General features: G+C 43.5%; 1 protein-coding gene across 1 annotated transcript in view; it reads left to right on the plus strand.

The window, feature by feature from the left end:
• AS3MT (arsenite methyltransferase) overlaps positions 1–25142 on the plus strand; it is a 230273-nt gene that overhangs the window by 202689 nt on the left and 2442 nt on the right. The window contains exon 10 of the mRNA XM_086922705.1: positions 4795–4932. Within this exon, the coding sequence (XP_086778831.1) occupies positions 4795–4932 (138 nt within the window). The remainder of the gene's footprint in view (positions 1–4794; positions 4933–25142) is intronic.

Here is a 25142-nt window from a genome sequence, read left to right on the forward strand (position 1 = left end):
GCCATTGGCACCAGTGTAGCCATTCAAATCACATTTGGCTGTGGTCCACCGTTTTTTAAGGGATTTACAGTCATCCCTCATGGACGTGCAGCTCGTTTGGATCTTGCCTATTTGGGGACAAGGCACACTCCGCTCTTGAATAGGTCAAAGAGAACAGGGCCATTGTTCACTCCCTAGGCTTCTCTGCCCTGCCTCACCAACTGCATCAGCCCTGTCACTCCTTTTGCAACATCTCAGAGGTGCCCCATACCGCCAGCCAATCCAACCTCAACAAGTTGCCCAGCAGTTTCGGGTGTGAGGCCATGATGCCACCACTCCTGCAGTCAAGGTCCGTCGGTCACCCAGTCAAGTACCCCCCTTGCAGTCCCTCCTGCCAAAATCCTTTAACATGCCATTGCAGAGCACAGACACCCGGTGGGAGGCAGGATCCAACAGTCTTTGCCAGGCCATAACATCGAACAGGGTTGTACAAATTGTTCAAAGGGCTATGCCCTATCCTTCCTTTCCAAGCTACCGCACCTTCCACGTTCCCCCAGTGCCTTACAGTGGGTCATCTCTCTGTTTTGCAACAGGAGGTGCAATCCCTTCTGGCCGAAGGTGCTGTTGAACAAGTGTGGTGCCAGAAGTAGGACTTGGTTGTTATTCCTCCTACTTTCTGGTGCTCAAAAAGATAGGAGGCCTTTTTCCTGTTTTAGACCTGTGTCCACTTAGTACCTTTCTCGGCAAGGATACATAATTCAAAAGGTTCACTTTGGCCCTGATCCAGTCGTGGAGACTGGATGGTGTTGTCAGACCTACCAGGCGCCTATTTCCATATACCCGTCCTGGAGGTTCATTGGCGCTACTTGCAGTTCCTTGTGGGACAGGAGCATTTTCAGTTCAGTGTGCTCCCATTTGGTCTCACTAGTACCCCTCAGGTGTTCATGAAAATGATGATGGTTGTGATAGCACACCTTCAGATGTCAGGGGTGCAAGTTTTCCCCAGCCTTGAGGACTGGCTGTTGAAGGCGCACTCACCCCAGGCAGTCGAAGGGGCACCCCCCCAGGCAGTTATCAACTACCCCAGACTACGGCAAACCTCCTGTCATCTTTGGGGTTCACAGTCAACATGCCAAAGTCACACTTGATTCTTTTTCAGATGCTTCCCTTCATCGAGCCATTCAGGACACAGTTTGGCTTAGTACTCTTCACTGGGGAAAAGAGTGCAGGACATTCAGGCTGTGATCTCAATCTTTCAGACTAAGGCCTGTATTTCAGTGAGGTTGACTCTGAGGCTGCTGTAGGGGTATCTGCCGTCTCAGTGGGTCCAACATCAAGGGGACCTCTCTGACCATGTTCATACTACCGGACCCCAATTGGGTCCGTAGCAGAACCCTCTCCCTACCCATCACGGTGCTGGAAGTGTTGATAAATGCATTGTTTCTGGGTTGGGCTGGCCATTTGGGAGAAGTGGATATTAGAGGCATCTGGTGGAGTGCCGGCTCCATATCAAACTTTTGGAGCTGAGTGCCATCCGCTTGGCGTTGAAAGCTTTTCTTATATTAATCATGGGGAGGCTGATACAGGTACAGAAACCACACCACCGTCATGTGGTATTGCAACAAGTAGTACTGGGTGGAGTCACAGACCCTGTGCCAAGAGGCACTGTGCATCTAGTTCTGACTGGAACACCACAGAATTTTCCTAGTGGTAAACCACCTCGCAGTATCATTGAATTGCAGGGTGAACGAGCTCAGCCATCGGTACCTAGTGGATCATGCATGGCAGTCACACCCAAAGGTGGCCCAGGGTCTTTTCCACAAATGGAGAGGACTTTGGCTAAGTCTGTTCACTACTGGCGAGAACACGCAATGTCAGCCCTTCTGCGCGTTGAAGTTTCCAAGACGTCTCTTCCTCTGAGACGTGTTTTGCCTCGTGTGGGACTTGGTACTCCTGTATGCCTCTTCGCTGATACCACTCCTGCCCTGAGTTCTCAAGATTAGGACCGACTGGGTCCAAATCATCTCAGTGGTTCCAGTTTGGAAATGTAGAGTATGGTATCTAGAACTCCTGGGCTTGAGCATCTGTCCTCCTATCCGGCTGCCTCTGGGTGGACCTGCTGTCAGAGCAACGGGGCAAGTTTATGCACCCGGGCCTTCGTTGTCGTCACCTTTATGCTTATACATTGAGCAGCGATAGCTGAAGACCTCCAACCTTCTTCTGGAGGTGGTTGATGTCATCTTGGCAGCTCGGCATCCCTCAACAAAAACTGCATACACATGTTAGGACAAATTTGTGGGTTGGAGCGGTATTCTTCAGATTAGTCTCTTTATTCCCCTTAGTCTCTTTTAGCTTTTTTGAGGGTGCCGGAGCAGCCCTCATTGGTTAAGTCTCCAGTTGTTATGCGCTTTTTGAAATGTTTACCACATTTGTTTTGTTCCTGTACCAGAAGGTAAGTAACGAGTTTATCGCTACTACAACTCCTGATGCCTGGTACCAGTTCCCCTAATATCCGTTAAATCTCACCTAACACTTATTTAAATACAGCCAAAACACATACCCCTCAAAAGTCCTCTGCAAACTACACACTTACCGATAGGTGTCCCTCTCCATTATTCTCACTGGACATGGTTTTGAATTTTGCTACGACAAACCTATATGATCTCCCCAAACACACTCTTACCTCACATTAACATCACCATGTCTTCTCACTACTCACCAAAACCCGAGCACCAAACAAGTTACTAATCAATATATTGTATTACTTAGCTGAAATCCTCCACAGATCCACATTTCACTGCAGTCTTTGCCAAGCAATCCAAAACCTACTTGTTACTTCCAAAACACCTTTCGTGGACTTCAGCATTGGAACTCACTCCCTAATTACACGTGATCCATCTCCTCACTTTAAGACTGCTCTAAAACACAGCTCCTCAAACAAACAGGAGAGAATGACTAATCTGTTACTTCCATCAATCCTGTATTATATCTTCAATATTGTGTCCATGTAAATACTTATTCAAATGTTTTTACTGTATTGTATTGTGGATTCCTCACTCGTTATAATGCCCACAATCACATTTATATTGGTATTGCCTCACAACTTGGAAAGCAGCACTTCTAAAACTAACAATTATTGGTTTCGAAAATACTTTGAAAAAAAGAGCCCTTTTCAAAGTTATTCTTCCCAAAATATATTGAAGTATGGACAGTAGGAATGGGGAATAAGGATTTGAGGTTAGAGGGATGGGGTTTAAGGGTATAGAGATTCGAGTTTGGGGATAGGAGTTAATGATTTGGGGTATAGGGATATCGGTAGAGGGTTGTGGGTATAGGGTTGTTGTTAAAGATAGGCGTTAAGGGTTAGAGTTAACTGTCTGTGTTAAGAGCATGGGATTAAGGTAGAAATTTAAGGTTTGGGATATAGAGTCGAGTATAGGGTTAGGGGCATGGTGTGTAGGAGTTTGTTGCAGTTAGGGGTATGAGGTTAATGGTACAGGGTCTGGGAGTCTCCGGTATGGAGTTAGGGGTTAAGGGAATATGGTTTAGATCTTAGGGGGATAATGTTAAGAGTTCAAGTTATAGGGTTAAGTGTTTGTGGAATAGATTTAAGGATTTTGGGGACAGGATTAAGGTTTAGGGTGAAGGAGATAAAGGGCGAAGGTTAAGGGTATGGGATTATAGTAGATTTTGGGATATAGGTTTTACGGGCATATGGTTATGGTGATAAGGTGTAGAGGTTCAGGTTTAAGGATATGGGTTTAGGGGTTCGAAATTAATGTTTAATGTATAGGGTTAAGGGTTTGGTGTATATTATTAAGGATTTGAGGTATACAGTTACAGGTTTGAGATGTAGAGGTTCGGGATTAACTGGAAAGGGTTATCCTTTATAATAGCATTAGTTTAATGTCACAATTGGAAAAGTGTTTAATTAAAGGTGTATTGATGAGTTACTTTAGTCTGTACAAGGAAAATAATTAGGCGTTGCTTTCCACAATAATCCTGTATTTAATTACTTTCAACGAAGTAAACTTCAATTTGAAAGTGATGCAGTTAGAAGTGTTAAACATTGACAATGCCAATAGGTCTGGCTTCAAAGGAATGTTGTATGGTGATAGGAATTATTACCAGTAAAGATCATGGGAATGGATGATGTATTTGTGTGGAAGCAAAGACCTGTAGAATACTATTGGTGTTGGATAAAAGGCCAGGTGACATTTGCACTGTCAATCCAAACCTAAACATCCTTCCCGGTTAATGACTGTCCTCCTCCCATCTATGCTCCAGCCAGGGTAAACACCACAAATTATCTAAAACACTTTAATAAAATTAGTGTCATGTGTGTGCCCTTGAAAGTTCAAACACAGACAGCTAGATAAATAAACAAAATGATCACAGCTGTGTAGAGGGCAATCACTTTATGGTGGAATGACATAACTTCTGCCTAATTGAAACATGTACTCTTTGCCCCCCAACATGTGGGCGGAGCTAAAGTCCCTCGCTAGTGATGCTCACAGCCAGACCATGGCTTGCACTATCAAGCCAGACCATAAAAAGTGCTGATGCTATTTCTCATCAAAACAATGAATTAACAAGGCACATTTGTTTATGTTATGCACCCAAATCCTTCTTGCTGAAAGGCTCATGCTGCTGCCACTTCATAAATAAATACATAAATGGTAAAAGCAGTTTAACCTTAAGAGGGTAAAGAGAACAAAGTGTATACACTACAATACCTAAATGTCATTTCTTCCAGCTGAGAAGATAGCCCTTCCTACTTACTGTACTTTATTTGTATCTTTGTTCATAATATAGGAAGGTGAAGTTGTTGAAGTTGATGAAGACACATACAACATTCTGAAGAATTCCAGGTTTGCCCAGGACTTTCTGATGCGCCCGGTTACAGGGGAGGTCACATCTAAAAATGGAGGATGTTGTCGTTCAGAAGCAAAGGTGAGCATTAGGCCCGTTTTTAGTTGAGGGCTGATAGCATTTCTGTCTGCATAACCTATTCACCATAATATTCATACAGAGGGGTCTGGACTAGCCTGCTTAAGCCACCGCTGGTATTTTTAAGTCTCCTTCTTTCAGCCACTGGCACAGAGTATTTCTCCCTCACCGTCCTGCTATTTTCTGTATTGTTTACCTTCTAAGTCTGGCAGTACATGAAGGACTATTTCACATCAAAAAAGTACACCCCACCAACACTGTCACATTCACTTCTTTATCTCAAACATGCATTATATAAAAGTAATTATTATTATTCATTTCTATAGTGGGCATTTCTGTGAAATATTTTGTCATGACCTGAAGGCAAACTTAAACCTAACATGGCCACATAATTTCTTTGTTTTTCACTTCCGGCCGGCCATCTTGAAGCCAGGCCATCTGATGCTGTAAAGAAAAATCAGTTCGAATAGCCTGCTCTCAACTGATGTGTAGAACCTATGGCCTTGAAAAGACACTGCCAAAATGGGATGTTTCCTTGACCCTGGATTTTCAGCGTCTAAATACTCTTTAATGTTTTGACTTGGAAGAGTTTCATACCAGAGCTTTCGATTAAAAGATCCTTTACAGAGTCCATGACATCACTTTGCTATGTCTAGATGGTCCCTGTGTTGGTGACTGGGAGTTTTCTTTTAACATTCCACCTTCATAGACGCTTCTTCTCTTCAAAGGCTATGCTACAAGGTTTCTAGGGCGTAAGCCAAGTGAAACTTAGAAAGAAAAGGTAATTTATATTATCAGAGGCCTTTACCCCTCTACAACCCACAGCATCTCTGACCGGTCACGGTTGTTTCACTTGGCACTCACTTAGAGCTGGTATAAATATCAGGTATAAGTAACATTTACATTGGTCATTCTCAGAGTTTTTGCAGGCGATTGAAACTTGTATTACAAAAATTGAGAATAATGTGCAAACCAGCACATCCTGCATTTCTCACTCGATGTTAACACCAGCTGATTGCTAGTGTTTCTACTGAGCTCACAGCTAAAGTAAACAATTAGCACTGCCCTAAATTGGCAAAAACTTTGTCTTTTTTTTTTATTGCGACGCAGACCACTAAATAATACCACATCTCCATTTTCCTGATTTTTTTTTTTGTAGCATTGAGTACTAACAGTTATGATACAAGGTTGCTATTTTGGTAACTAACTCATTCATATTTTCATTTGGTAACTTTTAGCTTTATCTGTTCATTATGGTAATTAGCACCCATGTTTAGCAAACGATATGCCAAATTGTGTTTTTTACGTTATAAATGAACAACAGGCTATTTTGACATTCTGAGGCTGTGCTGCAGAAACAGACTGAGGTGCAATGCATATTTGAACATGGTTTTTGTACCCGGCAACTACCCTCAACCACCTGCCCTTTGGGCTCTTTGGTATTACAGAAAGGGCTGCAGACACTTGTGCAACTTCTTCTGTGATGCAGTGGCATAGTTAAAACTTTTGCCGCCCAGGGCAGTCCCAGAGTTTTCCGCCCAGCGATGGCTAGTGCAGGTAAGAGCGCCCGGGAGAAAAAACAGACAAAAGCGAGTGAAAATAATAATAAAAAAATAAGAAAACCACTTACCTTGCGCTCACCGAAATTGCTCACCTCATCCGCCGTCCCCCAAAAAGTGCCGCCCTGGACAGACCGCTTCCCCTACCTACGCCACAGCTGTAATGTGCATTGCACTGGAAGACATTTTGCACTAGCGGTATCTCAAGCGATCATTTCCATATTTGCCTGGGTGTGTGGCCCCATGCAAATAGGAAAACATCTTTGCCCGTGCACCTCCACCTTTTTTAGGTCGAGCTGATGTTGCATTCATGCGAAGCATGAATGCATCAGCTCGACAACTTATGCTGCCCGTATTTAGGAGAGCGGACAGCTACCAGACGCGCGCTTTGACGAGGTCGGATTTCACCTCGGGAGCGAGCGTCTGGTAGCTGCGCATGCGCGAACCAAATCCCTTGGTCACACACAGACACAGGCAGCCCCCACCCCTCTGCATGCACGCACGCACACACACACACACACACACACACACAGGCGCGCGCATGCACACGCAGGCATACGGCACACATACAGGCACACATACAGGCACACTATCACCTACCTCGCATTCTCTCTCAATCACACACAGTCACGCATGCGCACATACATTCCCTCGCACGCACACACGCGCGCACACACTCCCCCACCCCTCCCAGGCATACACACAGGCACGCACGCACTTCACTTCAGCCCTGGGCCCCACTCACCGACTGCGCTCTTCCGGTGGGCTCCTCACGGCGCGGCGCGTCTCGTCTCCTCTTCTCAATCGGGCTCGCGGACCTCGGGAGGCGGGACTTCCGGTCGGCCGCGACCGGATTCGCCGGCCAGCCAAGAGCTTCCGGGTCGCCGCGGGCAGCGCGGCGGCACTCCTTAATATGAACTTGTTAGTATTACCTTTGTCTATTGACAAAAAAAACTCTGTGCATAAGAAATCACAATCAAGTTCGCCTACAACCCAGCGGGCCGGCGTTGAACCTTTCTACTTTTTAAACATTCTAAATAAACACTTGCAAATATACCTATACTACGTATCCTGCCTTCGGAATAGCCTTGTGAGAGCCCACTCACTTACAGTTTATGCAGGCATACGCAGCACACTTCCCCCACTTCAAATAAACTTCAGTTCGCCTAATGCCAAACTTTTAGCACAAATGTGATCTCGACTGCCGGTGCTCCTTGTAACATAAACAAGTTGTTGTCACAAAGCTTTACAGGAACCAGACCACCGACGCCATGTGAACAGCAGGCAGCCACAACACATCTCCCCCCCAGTATTCTTTTCTCCAGGCCATGTTTTGTTCCTCAAACGCTTCCTTCCAATATCTCATGTTTCCACACAACTTAAAGCACTTTCATAAAACAGAATGGAACACTTGCCGTTTCATCTTCTCTGCCCTCTGCCATAGCGCAGATATAGAAACCTGTAACCTACCCAATCGCTGTTTATCAAAATCTGTGAATGAGCGAGCTCCTAGCAGACCTCTTGCGTGACTGACCACGGGTCTGATACTTTGACGGGACAAGGGCTGAGGTGACATTTCGCTTCCTGTTCCGGGCAATAAATGGAACACTTTCTGTTCTGACGTAGCTGCATGCTTAGCGCGGATTGTAAACTTCACAGGAAAGGATGTTAATACACATCTGCTGTGAACGGTCATCGCTCCACAATTGGCAGCTCGGAATCACAGTTGGGCTGTATCGGCATTTCATCCTTCTGAGTTGCGGTTATCAGGGAGCTCGATGTCAACAGGGACACAATTTTCCAGTTCTCTTCTTTCCTTTAATAACGTTATTCATTTTGGGAGGTGTAGTCTTTGTGTCATCAACCCATCTGAACACAATTATTTCTTTTGTAGGGAAAGCCCAAGCCTGTAACATAGTGTCCATGATGATATGGACACTTCCCGCCGTTTTCACCATGCTCCCCCCTCCCCCACCGGTGTCTGCATTTCCTTTACTCTATTAGCCGTCCCACACCGTGACTCTGATCGCTATTTTTCTTAATTGGGTTCATGCATGACACACCATGTTCACCTTAGCACCGAGTTCATTGAAACCAAATACATTCTAAAGCAATCACCATATCCACCAGAGCGCTTAAATAATAAATTGAATAATAAAAAAAGAACGCAGTATTCTTTGTCGGAATCAACAGTTCAGCCTAACAAAATTCCTACAAGATTGCATATGGGCAGAAATACAACTGTAGGTGGTTGGACAAATGCGCGAACTCCCTAGGGGGTACTTTGCATGCAATTTTAACTTGAAAACAAAACAGCAGCCACAGAGCTCCTAAGATTCCGAGGTTGTGGTTTTATAATGGGATACACTCAGCTACAAGTCCCAGAATGCAAAGCAATAACCTGGACTGCATGGCATTTCGAGAGCTCTGCATACATTCTCTGCCCCCCCCCCCATGTGCACCATATTTATTGTGCATATTTAGAGCCAACAAGCTTGACACAGCCTTGATTTTAGTTTTTCTTTAAGACAAGAACAGTATAGCTCACCACTGGCAGTGAGTCATTGTGTGACTCTGAGCAGAATCAGTTTTTTCGGCCAACATCAGTGAGCATGGTGGGTCTTTTAGGCCTATGGTTGTAAAGGGTATGTTAAACATGTGTAATACTATTGGCCGAAATCTTCAGACATGTAAAACAGTTCTGATATAACAATTATTTGTTTCTTATAATACCCCTAACTACAAGAAACACCAAGAAGTGCCACGCAAATATCCAACAACATAGTTGCCAAGTTTCCTAGGTGTGACTAGTTACTTAAATCCAGTTTCTTTCTTCGAATTCTGAGCTAGCCTCAGTCTTCCACTTCAAAGGAATCCGCCCCCCCACCCCTTGCCGTTTCTGGCTTTGCTCGCTGAAGGCTGTCATGCCCAAGATCACACCCGATTAAACAGCCGAGGTAATGCGTCCATAAATTATATTCCTGCTACTTTGGTGTCACCTCCGCTTTCATCATTGGATCCCAGTCTTTTGCTATCTAGATAATGTAAAATAGACATGAAAGGTTTAATATGTCCTGATTAGGGTCAATTTGGGAAAGTCTTACAGAAACTACACTGTACGCATTCCTACCCGTCCTGGTCTTGTTTCTTAGAGGATTATGGTGCTGTTCATTCACACTTGCCAGAGATGCCGAAAGAGCTCTTTTGAGCTTCTAATTTAATTATGTGCTAAGAAATGTTTTATTGTATACTATACCGTGATGCCAAATTATGTGTGGAGTCCGTGCATTGCAACAAACGCCTAGAGGCGCTGCTGAATTTTGCACAGCCTGCTGGCAAACTCCTGCAGGGTTACCGCCACACCCATCTCCACCACCACCACATCCACCACCACTACCACAGCCACACCACCACCACATCCACACCACCACCACATCCACACCACCACCACATCCACCACCACATCCACCACCACATCCACCACCACCCCCACATCCACCACCACATCCACCACACCCACCTCCACCACACCCACCTCCACCACACCCACCACAACCACCACCACGTCCACCACCACCACACCCTGCACCACCACCACACCCAGCAGCATGTCCACCACCACCACTACCACCACCACGTCCCCCACCACCACGTCCCCCGCCACCACGTCCCCCGCCACCACGTCCCCCACCACCGCCTCCACCACCACTACGTCCACCACCACCACCACGTCCACCCCAACTACGTCCTCCACCACCACCACGTCCACCCCAATTACGTCCTCCACCACCATGTCCACCACGTCCTCCACCTCCACCACACCCACCTCCATCACCACCACGTCCACCACCACCACGTCCACCACCACCATGTCCACCACGAGGCCACCTCACTCTACCTATTTATCGCCCTCACTCTATCTATATGTCACCCTCACTCGATCTATTGCCCTCACTCTATTTATCTATCTATCTGTCGCCCTCACTCTATCTATCCATCTGTCGGTCTCCCTCACTCTATCTATCTGTCTCCCTCACTCTATCTATCTGTCGCCCTCACTCACTCTATCTGTCGCCCTCACTCACTCTCTGTCTGTCTGTCTCCCTCACTCTATCTATCTGTCGCCCTCACTCTATCTATCTGTCTGTCTCCCTCACTCTATCTGTCTATCTGTCTCCCTCATTCTATCTATCTGTCTATCTGTCTCCCTCACTCTATCTATCGGTCTATCTGTCGCCCTCACTCTGTCTGTCTGTCTATCTCCCTCACTCTATCTATCTATCTATCTGTCGCCCTCACTCTATCTATCTGTCGCCCTCACTCTATCTATCGATCTGTCGGTCTCCCTCACTCTATCTATCTGTCTCCCTCACTCTGTCTATCTGTCTATCTGTCGCCCTCACTCTATCTGTCTGATCTGTCGCCCTCACTCACTCACTCTATCTATCTGTCTGACCCCCTCTATCTGTCTATCGGTCTGTCTCCCTCACTCTGACTGTCTGTCTGTCTCCCTCACTCTATCTATCTGTCTGATGTCGCCCTCACTCTATCTGTCTATCTGTCTGTCTCCCTCTATCTATCTATCTGTCGCCCTCACTCTATCTATCTATCGCACCACCACAACATCACTCAGCACCACAACAGCATCAATCTGTACAACCATTCAACAACTGGTTCAAATAGGTTCTCTCAATTTTTCAAGCTTTATTAAAAATGTCACAAAAAGATGTTAATATTTCACTTCTGTTCTTGGATTTTATTCACAATAAAATACACTGAACATAATCTTCACAAAAGTTATTTTAAAAAGTTTAAGCTATTGCCATACTGAATTTTACAATAGCTTTTATTTCGGTATTAATTATTTTAAAAAAATAAAAGCCATTGTTATTTGTAATATCAATACCTCTAAGTCAACTAAATACAACACATATTGCATTACAAATGCTATAGGTGTCACATTTGCGAAAGTTAAAACTATTGGCATTGTAAATCACAAAGCTATAATTTTGCTATTTTCAAAACCAACCCATAAATAAAAAATGTCATTTACAATACCAATAGCTCAAACTTTCCTAATGCGAGACCTATTGCATTGCAAATGCTTGTTTATAAATGCGAGCACAGGGGGCAACTGGCCTTTGGGAGATGCACTGATTGTGTGCCAATTATTAAGTGGTACTCAATGTAACTCCACCCCAGGTACCCCCCACCAGTGCGTGCATTTACAAACTTCACCCTCCTGTGGGCAGAATCTGTGCCTCCTCTTCAACATGCTTCTGGTCTCTGTGTTTTGAAATGTGGTTAGATGGTTTCAAGCGACTAGTTTACCATTCACTGCTGTGCTGTCTCCAGTACAAACACAAATTTGCAGCAACACCGGGAGCAGTACGTATTATAGGCAATATGGTAACTGTCCCTTTCTGTAGCGGGTGCACCTGGCTAGTGAGACCAGTTACCTTGTGAGGTGAGAGATAGACTTGATGGATGACTTGCATACAAGGATGATCTCAGTTTGCTGACAATTAAGAGAGTCTGTTTTATTGCATCAAATTGTAGGTTTGGTTCAAGCAACTCCCATTATGAACCTTAATACCCTCGTCCACTTCATTGTGAAGCTGTGTGCCATCACTCAAGAGTTACCATGACACTGCCTAAAGCCTCTGTTTTCTGGCCTGAGTCACAACACTTATGTCTCGGAAGGAGAATTTGTTTGATGTCCACATGTAGGTTGAGTTTTGGAGTGGCTGCTTTTTAATAATTGGATCACAAAGGTCAGAGATCCTTTTCACCATTATGATGACACCTCCACCAGGGGGGCTGAAGGACTTGAGGATAGCTTCTGCATCGTCTTCATTGCATGGGTATCCTGGTGTTCAGGCAGTATCAATAATTCTCAAGGAATGTGTGCATCACCTCATCACTGACTCATATTGGGAAAGGAATGACTATCCCAGACTAGGATATGAGCTGCTCGCTGCAGGTTCATCAGTGTCTTCAGCTGGGTATCTAGTACAGCATTGTGCTGAACACATTGCCCCATAAACATGCCCTGGCACTCCATTTGTTGCTCCTTTGTTCCTATCGCCTTTAAAGAGGATTCAACACCTGATAATTTCATATCCCTGGGGTGCATGTGGGATTCTACCACCAAGGATGACTTCTTCACCTTCTCCAAATTGTTTTAAACTGTCCCAGTGTGCCCTTCATCTCCCTTTGAGCCACTGAGCATTTCCAGGATTCCCTTTTTTATAACGATATTGGCATTTAAAAATAATGGCATCATTCAAGATAACAGCACATAAACCACTATAAATTGGCACTGAAATATTCGACGATCCATGATGTACATGCTTTTAACACTGTAAATCCCTCACCCCCTTCAATTAAACTCTAGATTTGTACGTATGGCTCATAACCTATATGTCCATTACCTTGTTGGTCCTCACCATGGTGTGCCACCCTTTTTCTCCCTCTCTGCCCCAATACAGTATCAATTTTCCCCATATTGTCCAGTGTTTTGGGGGGTAGCCTCAAGATTCATAAATCTAAAGCACAAGAACACACAGGTATTAAGGTCAGCTTTCCACTTAGGGACAATAGGGACTGCCATCTTCCTCCAGTTTTGTTCAATATCTCTTTTTGCCAGCACTAGCCATAGCCCCATTAAGGCTTGCTCTGTTCGTGTGTAATGTTCATCCTCTAGGATATTCCAGTTTGCGGGTCAAGTTAACCCGGAGACCCAAGACTGCCTGGAATGTGTCTGCTATGGCACCCCAAAAGGAGCAAATGATTCTACATGACCAAATGTAGTGGAGGCAATTGCCTTCATTAGTCTGGCATCTGAGGAAGATCAGAGTAAAACCACTTCTGATATGCCTTAATTGCTGCAAGGTAAGATAGGCCATGTTTAAATCATTGAATTGCAGCAGGAAATACTTAGTCAATATCTCTGCCTTCTTGAGCACCATTAACAAGAATATACAGTTTTCACCCCTAACGGGAACACACCTATCTCTCGTGCCTAGTTGAGTTTCCCAAATGTATCTGGTGTACTTATCACAAGGTTTCTGTAGATTTTACAGATCTTACCCTTTGCCCACAGCCGAGACATGGTGATTTTGACTTCCAGTGGGTTGAAGGTGGGCATCTCTTCTATGGCAGCCAGGTATGGCATTTCTAAGCATTAGGCTGTGGTAGAAGTCAGGGTGCATCAAGAACCCCCCCCCCATATCTGCAAAAGACCAAACCTGGTTAGAAGAGGTTATTTCCTCTACTGTGGTGACCCCATGCTTGTCCCTTCAAATTCACCCCTTTTTTGAGGCATCTATGACATGCTACTGTCTTTAAAACATACTTTCCCACATCACAGTTTGAAAGGTATCACATTTATATGAATAAAAGGTGAAAGAATGAGTCTCCACTGTTGTTTTTCATAGTTTTCAAATACTTCTGTCATCATCCCATTTGACTTATGCGATAACCCACAACGATGTCCCTTTGTTTCATCTGGATATTTAGTTATTTTTTGGTTTACAGAAAACCATAACATTATTCACACCATTGACGCATAATAAAATTCAGCCAATTTAATCAATCGTCATAGATTAAAAGTAGAATTTATTAACATAAAGTTTGCCAATGTTTCCTTTTTTTTAAAATTACTTTTATTACGTTTTTTTTTTGGCATCAGCAGAGATGAAAAAAAAACCAGAACGGTATTAAGAGTCAAAAACCATAGCAGTAATACATTTCAGATCCATAATATCACAAAGTTGACAGAACAGTAGGTCAATTGCTGTAAACCATGAAAAAGAAAAAAGAAGCGAAGAAAAGAGCACAACACAGATGAAAGCTAAAAGCAAAATACATCTCAATTTCCTATCCAATTAGCAATTGGAGACCATAAGTTGCGACCAAATGTCTTCTTACTTATACCCTTCAGTTTATATAATGCGATTTCAAGATAGTACATAGATAAAAGCTTATTTCGCCACAAAATAAAATTCGGTGGTTCTTCATCAAGCCAGCCTGATGTTATGCAAAAGCGAAAAGCAGACATGCATATAAACACAAATCCAATGTCTGTGTCCGAGGTCAAGTTAGCCGCATTTTCTTCGCAACCGAACAAAACCAAAGATGCTGTTAATTTGACTGCGATGGACTGCTCAGCTATAAGAAAATGCTCTACATCAACAATAAATCTTGCCAGTTTCGGACAGTCAAAAAACATGTGCACAGCATCGGGCCCATATAGATTACAACGGCTACAACTTGTCCCACGCCCTGCACTCCATTTAGCTATCTTCCCTGGTGTATAGTAAAGCCCGAAGACAGACATAAAATGCTGACTAATGAGTGATCCATTCATCAAAACATTTCTAGCAATTGCTAAACTTCTCTCTATATTTACCCATTGGATGTTCAATTTATTCTGCCATTTATTCGCTGTAGCCTCTAGATCATCCTCCCTCTTTTCCAAGATTAGCTCATTCAGAGGCCCAATTCTTCGCCGCTGCTTAATCACTTCTAAAATTTCAATGTTCCCCAGAAAGATTAAAGATTGTGACATCTTCTGTAAACAAAAGCTACGTACCTGAAGGTATTTAAAAAAATCAGAGCGAGGTATATGATAAGTGTTCATTAAATAATCAAATGGTACAAAATCCTTCTCTATAAATAGATCCCCCAAATTCTTAACGCCTAAATTATTCCACCTATGCATTACCCCATCCTGGAATGTCGCTGGCAAACAAGAGCAATTTTGCAAAGGTGTATACTTCGTTAAGTTAATGATAAGCCGAAATTTTCTTTTAATAGATCGCCAAATAAAAAAGGCTGTATCAAATATCTTAAATTTAGTCTTTTTATAATAACTCGGCTCTATAATCCGGTTTAAGCACTGTTTCGCCTGCGTACCCAGGAGCATTTCATAGATCGATGGGGTCAAAAAATCCTCTATATAATTTCCGGCAATAAAAGTACACCCATGTATTGCATTATTGTCATCCAATGATACCATTGAAAGTTTGGAATACCCCATCCCCCTCTATCTCGAGATAACTCACAGCTTTTCAGCGCTCTCCTGGCCCGGCGGTACCCCCATAAAAATCTAGAGCACATTCTCTCTAAACGGGCAAAATATCCTGACGGTATTAACAGCGGTATGGCTCGAAATATATATAAAAATTTTGGGAAGATGAGCATTTTTTTCAGATTGCTTCGAATTATTAACCCTTTCTAAGATTCTATTGGAGGATGCTATTACAGGATCTAAATTAATAGGAATAATATCCTCAATGTTGGCGGTGATTTTAATCCCAAGGTATATGCCCTCTTTATCTATCTTCATATTCTCTGGACGTCCTACCACAGAGTGTATAAGCTGGGTTTTATCGATATTCAACTTATAACCAGAAAAGCGACCAAATTCCTCCGCTAATTTTACAATATTAGGTAATCCCGTATTAAGTTCCGCTGTTACCACGGCAATATCGTCGGCGTATGCGCAGACTTTTAATTCCCAACCATTTAGCTGTACTGGTTTAATTGCGGGATTCCTTTCCAGATTTCTGATACAAGGATCAATATATAAAGCGAACAGCAAGGGGGAGCAGGGGCAACCCTGTCTCGTCCCCCTTGCTATCTGCACCAACCCCGACAGGGAACCTGAAATCCGAATGACCGCAGTCGGTTGAGAATAAAGTGTTCTTATTGCCTTAATAAACTCCCCGGGAATCCCCATCTCCACCGCCGCCCACAAAAAAGCCCAGGTGACCCTGTTGAACGCTTTTTCGGCGTCTAACAGGGCCACCCCGACCGAAGAGCCGGTCCCCTGCACCCAAACCAGCAAAGATATTATTCGCCTAATATGGTCTGTGGTACCTCTGCCCTGTATAAAACCATGTTGTCTTATCGAGACGATCCCTGTCATTAGATCGTTTAACCGGTTCGCTATAAGCTTCGAATAGATTTTACTATCGGTATTCAGTAAAGAGATTGGCCTATAAGACCCCATCTCTTCTGGATTTGTTCCTTTCTTCTTAAAGATTACAATTATTGCTTCCGCCCATCACCGTGGAGCTTTCCCCTCAAAAGCTTGATGACTTACTTCTACCAATTCTTTTTTAAGTTGGATTCTAAATGTTCTATAAAATTCCAGCAGAATATTGTCTGGCCCTGTGGCCTTACCCAGAGCTAGCCCTAAAATCGCTGTCTCTCTCTTCCCATTTAGGGGGTGCCAAGAGATTCAATCGCTGAACCTCCGATAAAGTTAGTGAACTCGTTTCCTTTAAATATTTATTCGGTTCAGCGGGGTCCCCTTCCTCACTATAAATTAGTTGATAAAACTCTTGGAAGGCCGTCAAAACCCCTCCTTTAGTCTCCTGTATAACTCCCTTTAAATCCCTAATTTTCAGAATGTCATTATATACCTGTTTGCCAATGTTTCTATACATAAAACAATAATTAAGTAAACAAATATCTCGCATTATTTCCACTATATCATTATTTTTTACTTGGTTTACCTAGTTCAGAATTGAGGTAACAAATCAATCCTTTTGATGAGGCAGGACTCTACAATTAATCAGTGGGTTGCTATTTCATTTTTGGATAGACCATATAAAAGCATAACCCCTGATGTAAACCAAACCAGGTGCCTCCAGAGTCTGACCCCCACAATCCTATTCTGGGAACCTCTGCATCTCCAGAGCAACCTCATATGGTTCAACCACTTAATAATGTCATCCTCCACAACAAGGTTAGGCATCAGATCGTGGGAATGTGGACCCTCTTGTCTCCAAAGGGCACTGCAGGTATGCTGCCACCATTACTCTGCCTGCCTGGCTCTGATGTCCAGCTCTCTGAGGCTCCTTTCATTAACCAGCCACTCCAAAGCAAGTTTTAACTCAATGACCAATTTCTGGGTGATTACTCTCTCAGCAGTATCCTTTCTCTTCTCTGCCTCAGCCTTTCCCTCATCCGCTTTGAGTTTGGCCAGCTGCAGTTTGCGCTCTCTTTCAGCCTTCCTCTCCTCCGGTTCCTCTGGGGACAGTCCGTTGGAAGATGTACTGCTCCCTGTCCTGAGAGGGAGCACCACTCATGTGGGCATTTTGTCCTGCCCTTCCAGGTGCTGCAACTCAAGACATGTGCCCAGGTCCTCTACTTGCTCCTCCTCATCATCCTCCCACTCCTGGTCCACAGCTGCTATCAATGATTGATGAACTTCCACCCAGGCTCTCGTATCCTTCTAGCGCTCCAGCTTTCTGGTGTTCCTCTTTGCTGGAAGTCCCCTTTCCTTAAAAAAACTAATTGAGCTCAACCACAGTGTAGTTATCAAGATTGCCACACTCACTCCATCCTTACAGATGTTGCCTCTCGCATAGACGGGTAGAATGCGGGTGAATTTGGAAAAAGCAAAAGAGATAAACAAGGAGAATTTATAAGAAACTCGTATTGGAATCAAATTATTTATCTGGGATTTTAGTGTTACACAGGATCACTGTATGGTACTGCACAAACATAAGTCTTAGATCTCCCTGCTGAACACCAACATAGGAAATTGGGTTACCGGTTTAGGGGGTAAAACCCTGCCCAGGCAGTAACCACAATTCTGATCAGGGTGAAACACAAGCAAACCCAAATTAACCTGTGGTCATCCCTCTGGTAGTTTGGCAGAAAATCAGTCCAGCTCAACTAAGAGTCAATGTGTAAAGTATTTATGCAGCACACAAACAGTAATACAATGAAAAGACTACACAATAAATATTCCACACCAATTTAGAAATATAGAGTAAAATGTAATGAATTATTTGACGCCAAAACAACAACAATCCAATTAGTAGAACTGAAGATATGCAACTTTAAAAATTCTGTGAAAATCAAGTGTTAAAAGCAAAAAGCACCAACCACTGTTATCTGGTCACAGTAGGGCAGGTCCAAGTCAGGCTGACCATAATGAAGCGCGGGCCGAGACAGGATTAAGTTCAGTCAGCTTACAAAAGCACCTTGTGGCCTGGAAGTTGGGATTTTTATCATTAAAAAGGGTTTTATATTACAATTATTTATTACACAAACCCCTCATTCCTACCTGCTCCCAATTGAAAGTTATCACTTACTAAATGTAATAAGGTAACCCAATGTTATCTTATGGGAGAGGCAGGCCGTGCAGTAGTGAAAAACAAGTTTCAGAGTTTTTCATCACCAGGACATGTAAATGTTAAAGGTACATCTCCAACTTTTTAAATACGCTGCACCCTTTCCTATAAAATGTTTAGGGGCTGCCCTATGGGTGATTTATATGTATCAAAAAGGAAGGTTTAGGCCTGGTATAAGGTTTCCTTTGCCGGTCGAAATGGTAGTTTACGACTGCACATGCAGGTTGCAATGACAGGCTTGAGATAGGTATGGATGGCTACTTAAGTGAGCGGTACAATGAGTGCTGCGAGCCTTCTAGTAGCATGTAATTTACAGGCCCTGGGTACATTTAGAACCACTGTACTAGGGTCTTACTAGTAAGTTAAATGTGCAAATTAGGTGTAAGTTAATTTCACTATGTTTAAAGGAGAGAGCACAGCAAAAACGAAGTCGGCAAAAACAGGAGGATTGGAGATAAAATATTGGGGGAACCTCACTAATGATCTCAGGTCCAACAGGTACATACTTTCCTCAACCTATGGCACTTATGGGTAGTCTACAAAATGTAGATATTTCAGTTACATTGACAGGTATTTTTACCTGTGGTGGGTCATGCCTGCATAGCGACCGCTATGATGGGGGAGAAAAATTTGTGGCGGCCTGTGGAACATAGCCCCATGCTACACCCATATAATTCCACCATGTCACCCCACCAAAACTCAAGCCCCTTGCTGCCATTTCAACTCCTCTGTGATTCAACCATTTCTGCCATTAGGACCCAGCCTCATTTCATCAGCAACCCTGGCGAATCAACTGCTTGTTACCATAAAAGACCTCACACCGATGTGGCTTCACCCTTTGCTACATTTCTATGACCATCACTTGCAGTGTTCCTAATGTGCTTCACTTGTACAGCTTTCATGCAAGGACGCTGAGGCTACTATGGTGTGTTTATTATGGTGAAGCTGACTGCCGATTCCACCACAAAGTAGAGTAACATAATGCACAAGAGGTGGATGGACAACTGCCTTTTTTCTGTCTCATCATTGTTCTCCTGTAAATGAGGCCCTTAATCTTGAATAAACACCTCGGCCCAGAGTTACTAACACTTTGCGCCAGCTTTGCACCACAAAAGTGACACAATTTAGTGCAGCATGGCAAATTTGAGATTTACTCTCCATCCCAGATACGGATTTCTGACAAATCCTCACACCACCTTGAGACAGGCATACCTTTCGTAAAACATTTTATTTACTTCAAATGTTTACAACCTTGCTGTACCAAAAAGTTCGTAAATGTGTCAAACTTTGTGTAAGCCTAGTATTTTGTACTGGAAGGGTACCATTGAAGTAAAAAACCTATGCTTAACACCATTCACACCTGCTTGCCCTATGAGGAAAGGGTGTATACAATGGTGCAAGGCAGCCAAAAGTGCACCACCAGAGGGAGAGAGAGAGAAACAGAGCCATATCGTATTTACATATGGCACTGTTCTTGTCTCTGCCTATAACACAATGCAGCACAGCAATTTTGGTTGCTGCACGGTGTTGTTTCACTTTTTAGCAAATTTGCACCCTTCAGTTTTATAACAAAATATAAAAAACCTTTCCCAGGCTAACACCCTTCAACATGAGTACAGTTGAATTGTCCAGTGCCATGAAAATGTTTGATCAATATACACTCACTAAATGTTCTAATGGAAAGAATTATGTAAGTGGATCAATCACTGTTTTGAAGAACCACACTATAAACCTAGCATGCCTTTGAAAGCAAAGCACCACAAGTTAAATTAGTGCCTGGGTAGGGCTTGCATTCATTGCTATGCTTCCCAAAGCACCAGCTCATTAAGAGTTGTATCTTGTTGCTCGGTGGTGAGCAAGCATCATGTTTTTCGGGGTATACCCCCTCATCAGCCAGGCTACCTTGACTCCAGCGACATGGTGAGCACATTATCCACGTCTGGGCATACCCATCCCACTTTGGGTGACAAATGCAAAAAGTCCAATTGATGGACGGAATGCTGAACAATTCACTTCCTTTAGAGATATCTTTGCCTAAGTCCATCATTTTTTTGCTCCCCATGCCGTTCCAGTTTGGACCCAGCCACAGGCAAATCAGCCCTGACCCTGTTCCCCATGGGAACAGTCCAGTCCAAACTGCCAGGCTATGTTCTTCCTGCACCGGAAAAAAGCATCCTGGGACTGGTTTCAGGGTATCACCCCTCATCAGCCAGGCTAGCTTGACTCCAATGGAATGCCGAGCACGGTACCCATGTCTTGGCATACCCGTCCCACTCAGGGTGACAAATGCAAAAAGAACAATTGATGGACGGAATGCTGAACATCCATCATTTGTTTGCGTAGGCTTTAGCCTTTAGTCTTGCAATCCTTGTTTCATCAGCATCTTATTTTCACAGAGGCCACAGAAACCACAGTCCTCTCAAAAGAACAAGCTGTCCTTATTGGCAGTGTACCAGACCACATGGTACAGAGCCATCAGCCAGATGCCCCCCTTCAGAAGACTAGCCAAGCAAGAACCTTGAAGCAAAAAGATATTCCTCTCCATCTAGTTTGGTCTTATACAGACCCCATGTTGTACGTAATTTTCTGTTGGCTCTTTGTTGCCCCTGTGATTTAACGTGTTTCATTTTTTCACAACGTTTTAATTGAGTAATTATTTTGTATTGGGCCTTATTCACAAAACCACAGAGACTCTTATAAAAGGGCAAAATGTTCCACCCCTAAGTGTGCGCATGCAGTTTCTAGGCCCTCGTTTCGTGATTCACAATTGGGATTGTGGTCTATAGGCATGCCGGACCCTTCATGCATTACAAAGCTGCTGGTGCCTCTGCACATATCCTAATCTAAATTGCCTCCCGTGAGTAACTTGTCCATGGTGCCAGCAAACTCCTACCCCTTGACCATGTGACCCAGGAGCAAGCACTGACATGTTGACGAGGCCGTAGGAGTCAATGCTGGCATTTGCATTTACACCCCTGATTTAAGGATGGGATATGAATCTGAATTCTAATGCTCCTGACTTAGGAACAGTAGAATGTGTTGTCTAGAATGCAAACTGGTGATCTTTCTGAACACAGTAGAACTTCCCTGTGGCTGCCATTGGGAAAGGGGCTGAAGATTTCAATGCACTCCTCTAACTCAAGGGTGTCCTGGAATTTATGCTCCTGGAACAACCTTGAGCACACAGTGTATGAATGTAAGTGGTACTTGTCAAGCAGAAACCTAGCCAATGGCAGAAGGGCGCTGTACAGGATCAAACGCAAAGGATAACGTCAGCACGTGGTTTGAGAGGCAGCCGATTTGGGGTCTGATACTGAATCATGATGTAGTGTTCTTTAAAGAGGTGAATATTCAACTCTTTCTTGAATTGAAGCAAAGTTGAGGAGACTGATGGACACGGGATGTTGCTCCAGACTCTCGGTGCTTAAATGGAACGTTTAGAATCGCATCCTGTTATGTGCAGGTGCAAACTCTCTTTGAGAATTAAAGCATATGTTAGCGCATCAAGGAAAAGGATTATGATCATTTTGTCTTATGCAGTGCTGAGTGCTTCATACTTGCTAAATATGTTACTTTAGTCGTGTTTTATTCATTTATCATAATTTAATTTCTCTTTGCTCAGCTGCAGCAAAAGATGTGATCCCCCCATAACAAACAAACCCATCTTTTTACATTCAGAGTTTATGTTTGAGGGTGTAAGGGGTAGATGAAGGTTACAATATACATTAAAAATTGGAAGAGAAAAACTGTCCAAACCATAAATGCTACATTAAGTAACCTGACAGACCTATTCTGCTCAAGAACTTTATGCAAACTCCTTGCTGGACCATTATACCCAGAAGAGGATTGACTGCCATGAGTGCTCATGGGATGTGTAATCGCTGAATGACCATGAGATTATCAAGCAGGGAAGGCAGCTTTGAATGTTTTTGCAGACTGACCTTCCGCCATCAGTTATCCATGCTGCTCTTGTGCCAGAGCAGTCGTGAAGGCAGAACGAGTCCACGGAATGGAAACAAGATATGCGGGGGCATGAAGGAATGCAGCCCGGCCACAGCTGTGTGTCCTAGAAAGTCACCTTGAGACATGTGCCACGAGGCAGGGAAGACGCGCACATTAGATAGGCGTTTGTGTTTTATAAACAGCCTCACTATTATAGCATCCTAGTAAGCATGGAAGGTTCCTGTTCGGTTGGAACATAATCTCTGTGCGGATGAGAACTCGGACTGTGTTGTTAAAAATGAAAGATGTTTGAGCCCTGGCTTCTCTCGAGTCCCCTCTCTCTTATGCTCACTGCCACGAGAACACTTCGGTGGTCAGTATCTTGCATATACAATGCCCTAAATTAACATATATAATTACATTTGGTATGGTGGATGGATGATATTGTATTCCAATAGATGAGACAGTACAAAACTGTTGCAGCGAATAATGCAATCAGATATCCCAGAAGAATATGGTGTTGTAGTAGGGCCTGGTGGTAGACGATATTTTGGGTGGGATGTTTATTACAGTTGACCAGACCTTTCACTACAACATTATGAAGTGGTGATGCATTTTCTATTTTCCATTGGCAGATAGCCAGTCGTATTCACCGAGCCTTGCTTTTCTCGCAGCCTTCTGTGCGTTCTACCCAGCATCTTTGTCAAATATCACTAAAATGTTAAAATCCTCAAAAACGTCCTCCACCCCTTTAGATCTATGGAGCCTTCGGTGCTGAAGCTGTGCCTCCCTGCCCTAGCACCATCACTAAATCAGTCAAAATCTTGCACAGAGAAGGGACAACCCCCATGAAGCGGAAGAATGCCTCAAGTTACTACATGGAAGGATGAATGTGGATTTGAAGTTTTTTGTCCACTACTGCTTTATCGCCAAACCTTATACTAACCAAAGCCCTTACCTCAGTAGTCACCAAAGAACTGTTTTTGCAGTTGGAGTTGAATTCGGTGACTACGAGCCTGTTTTTCACCATAGCTGTGGAATGCAATCATATACACATATTAAATACCCATCAGCACAATGGGGCTGTGAAAAACAGCTGATGTTTCGACATAAAAAAACATTGTTTCTTGACAGTGCATAATAATGATTTATGTATCACAATGTTGTCTATTTTCTACTTTTTGTGAGGCGATCTACTTCAATCCCAGGCGTAGAATTCTGAAAGCAAACACCAAGAGGGGTAGAGAGGAAAAAATCATAAAGTGATAGACATGTATTGGCACAAATTGTGTATTGGAAAAACAAATGTGTGTGACATGCTTCATCATCGGGTCTGCTTACAATACCATCCCAGAGTAGCCAGGCACATGATGGAGCATAGGAAGGGGGAACACAAAACAACATAAAATACAAACAATAATGTCAGGGTATCTATCCCCTGGTGACCGGGTGCTGTGGTAGAAAAAGTGCAGTTTTCGAAGTGCTTAAAACTGACTCATGGGTGCCCTATCCAACCCTTTTATTCCTGAGCCCCAAGGCCAGGATTAAAAATAATACAGGATGGGTGTGTTTATAGAGGATATAAAGATCCCACATACACCCCTCCTGAAGCTGTTCTTGTCAACATGCTTCAACCGTATGATTATGCGCCAAAACTGGTCACGTCGGTCTTCATTAGGACTTCTATCTGTCTTAGTCTCTACCTAATCTTACCTCACTCTGGTAAATATTAGGGTGGCACCAGGACCCCAATGGATCCAACACAAGTGGAGGTAATTCCCACCAACACAGGAAACAAATGCTAAAATGACAAAACCAAACATACATGGGCTTGTCATGCAGAGAAAAATGTCTCCCTTTATCATCTGTAATAGGCAGTATAATTTTATGCTGTCCACACCACTTTGAGCTTCTGGGATATTCCAATGGTCTCAAATATGCTGTCAGAGAAGTAAAACGACCATCACTCCAAGCCGTAACCATGAATTAAAATTCTAATTAAAGTTTAAAAGAACACCTATTTCCTTAGCGGGCATACTGTTAATCTCTGTCCCCCAGAAGAACACAAAGGCCCACATGCATCATTGTGTCATTTTGCATTTCTTAATTTGCGAAAAATAAGGAATCGCAAATTAAGAAGTGCAAAATGCTATGCATCATTTTTTTCGGTATTTCTTTGTGATTCGGTAAAAATCGCAATTTTTACCGACACCAAAGAAATACCGAATTCTTAAGTTAATTTTCGCAATTCCCATTGATTCCTATGGGCCAAAAGGCCCATAGGAGTCAATGCAAATTGCGAGTGGCACTTAGAAAATTTCACGAGTGCAGGGGGGGGTCCAAAGGACCCCCCCATGCACCCCTGAAATGTATTTTTCGCATCATGTTTCACACACACATGTCCTAAGGACATGTGTGTGTGAAACATGAATGTTGAAAAAAAAACATTTAAAGCATTTTAAACACTTTTTCCAAATTTACCGAGTGGTTCAACCACTCGGTAAATTTGGAACCCTAATTGCGAATTTCCACTTGTCAAAGTAATGATGCATTGCTT

This window comes from Lissotriton vulgaris, chromosome 5, assembly GCF_964263255.1.
Source record: "Lissotriton vulgaris chromosome 5, aLisVul1.2, whole genome shotgun sequence".
NCBI lineage: Eukaryota > Metazoa > Chordata > Amphibia > Caudata > Salamandridae > Lissotriton > Lissotriton vulgaris.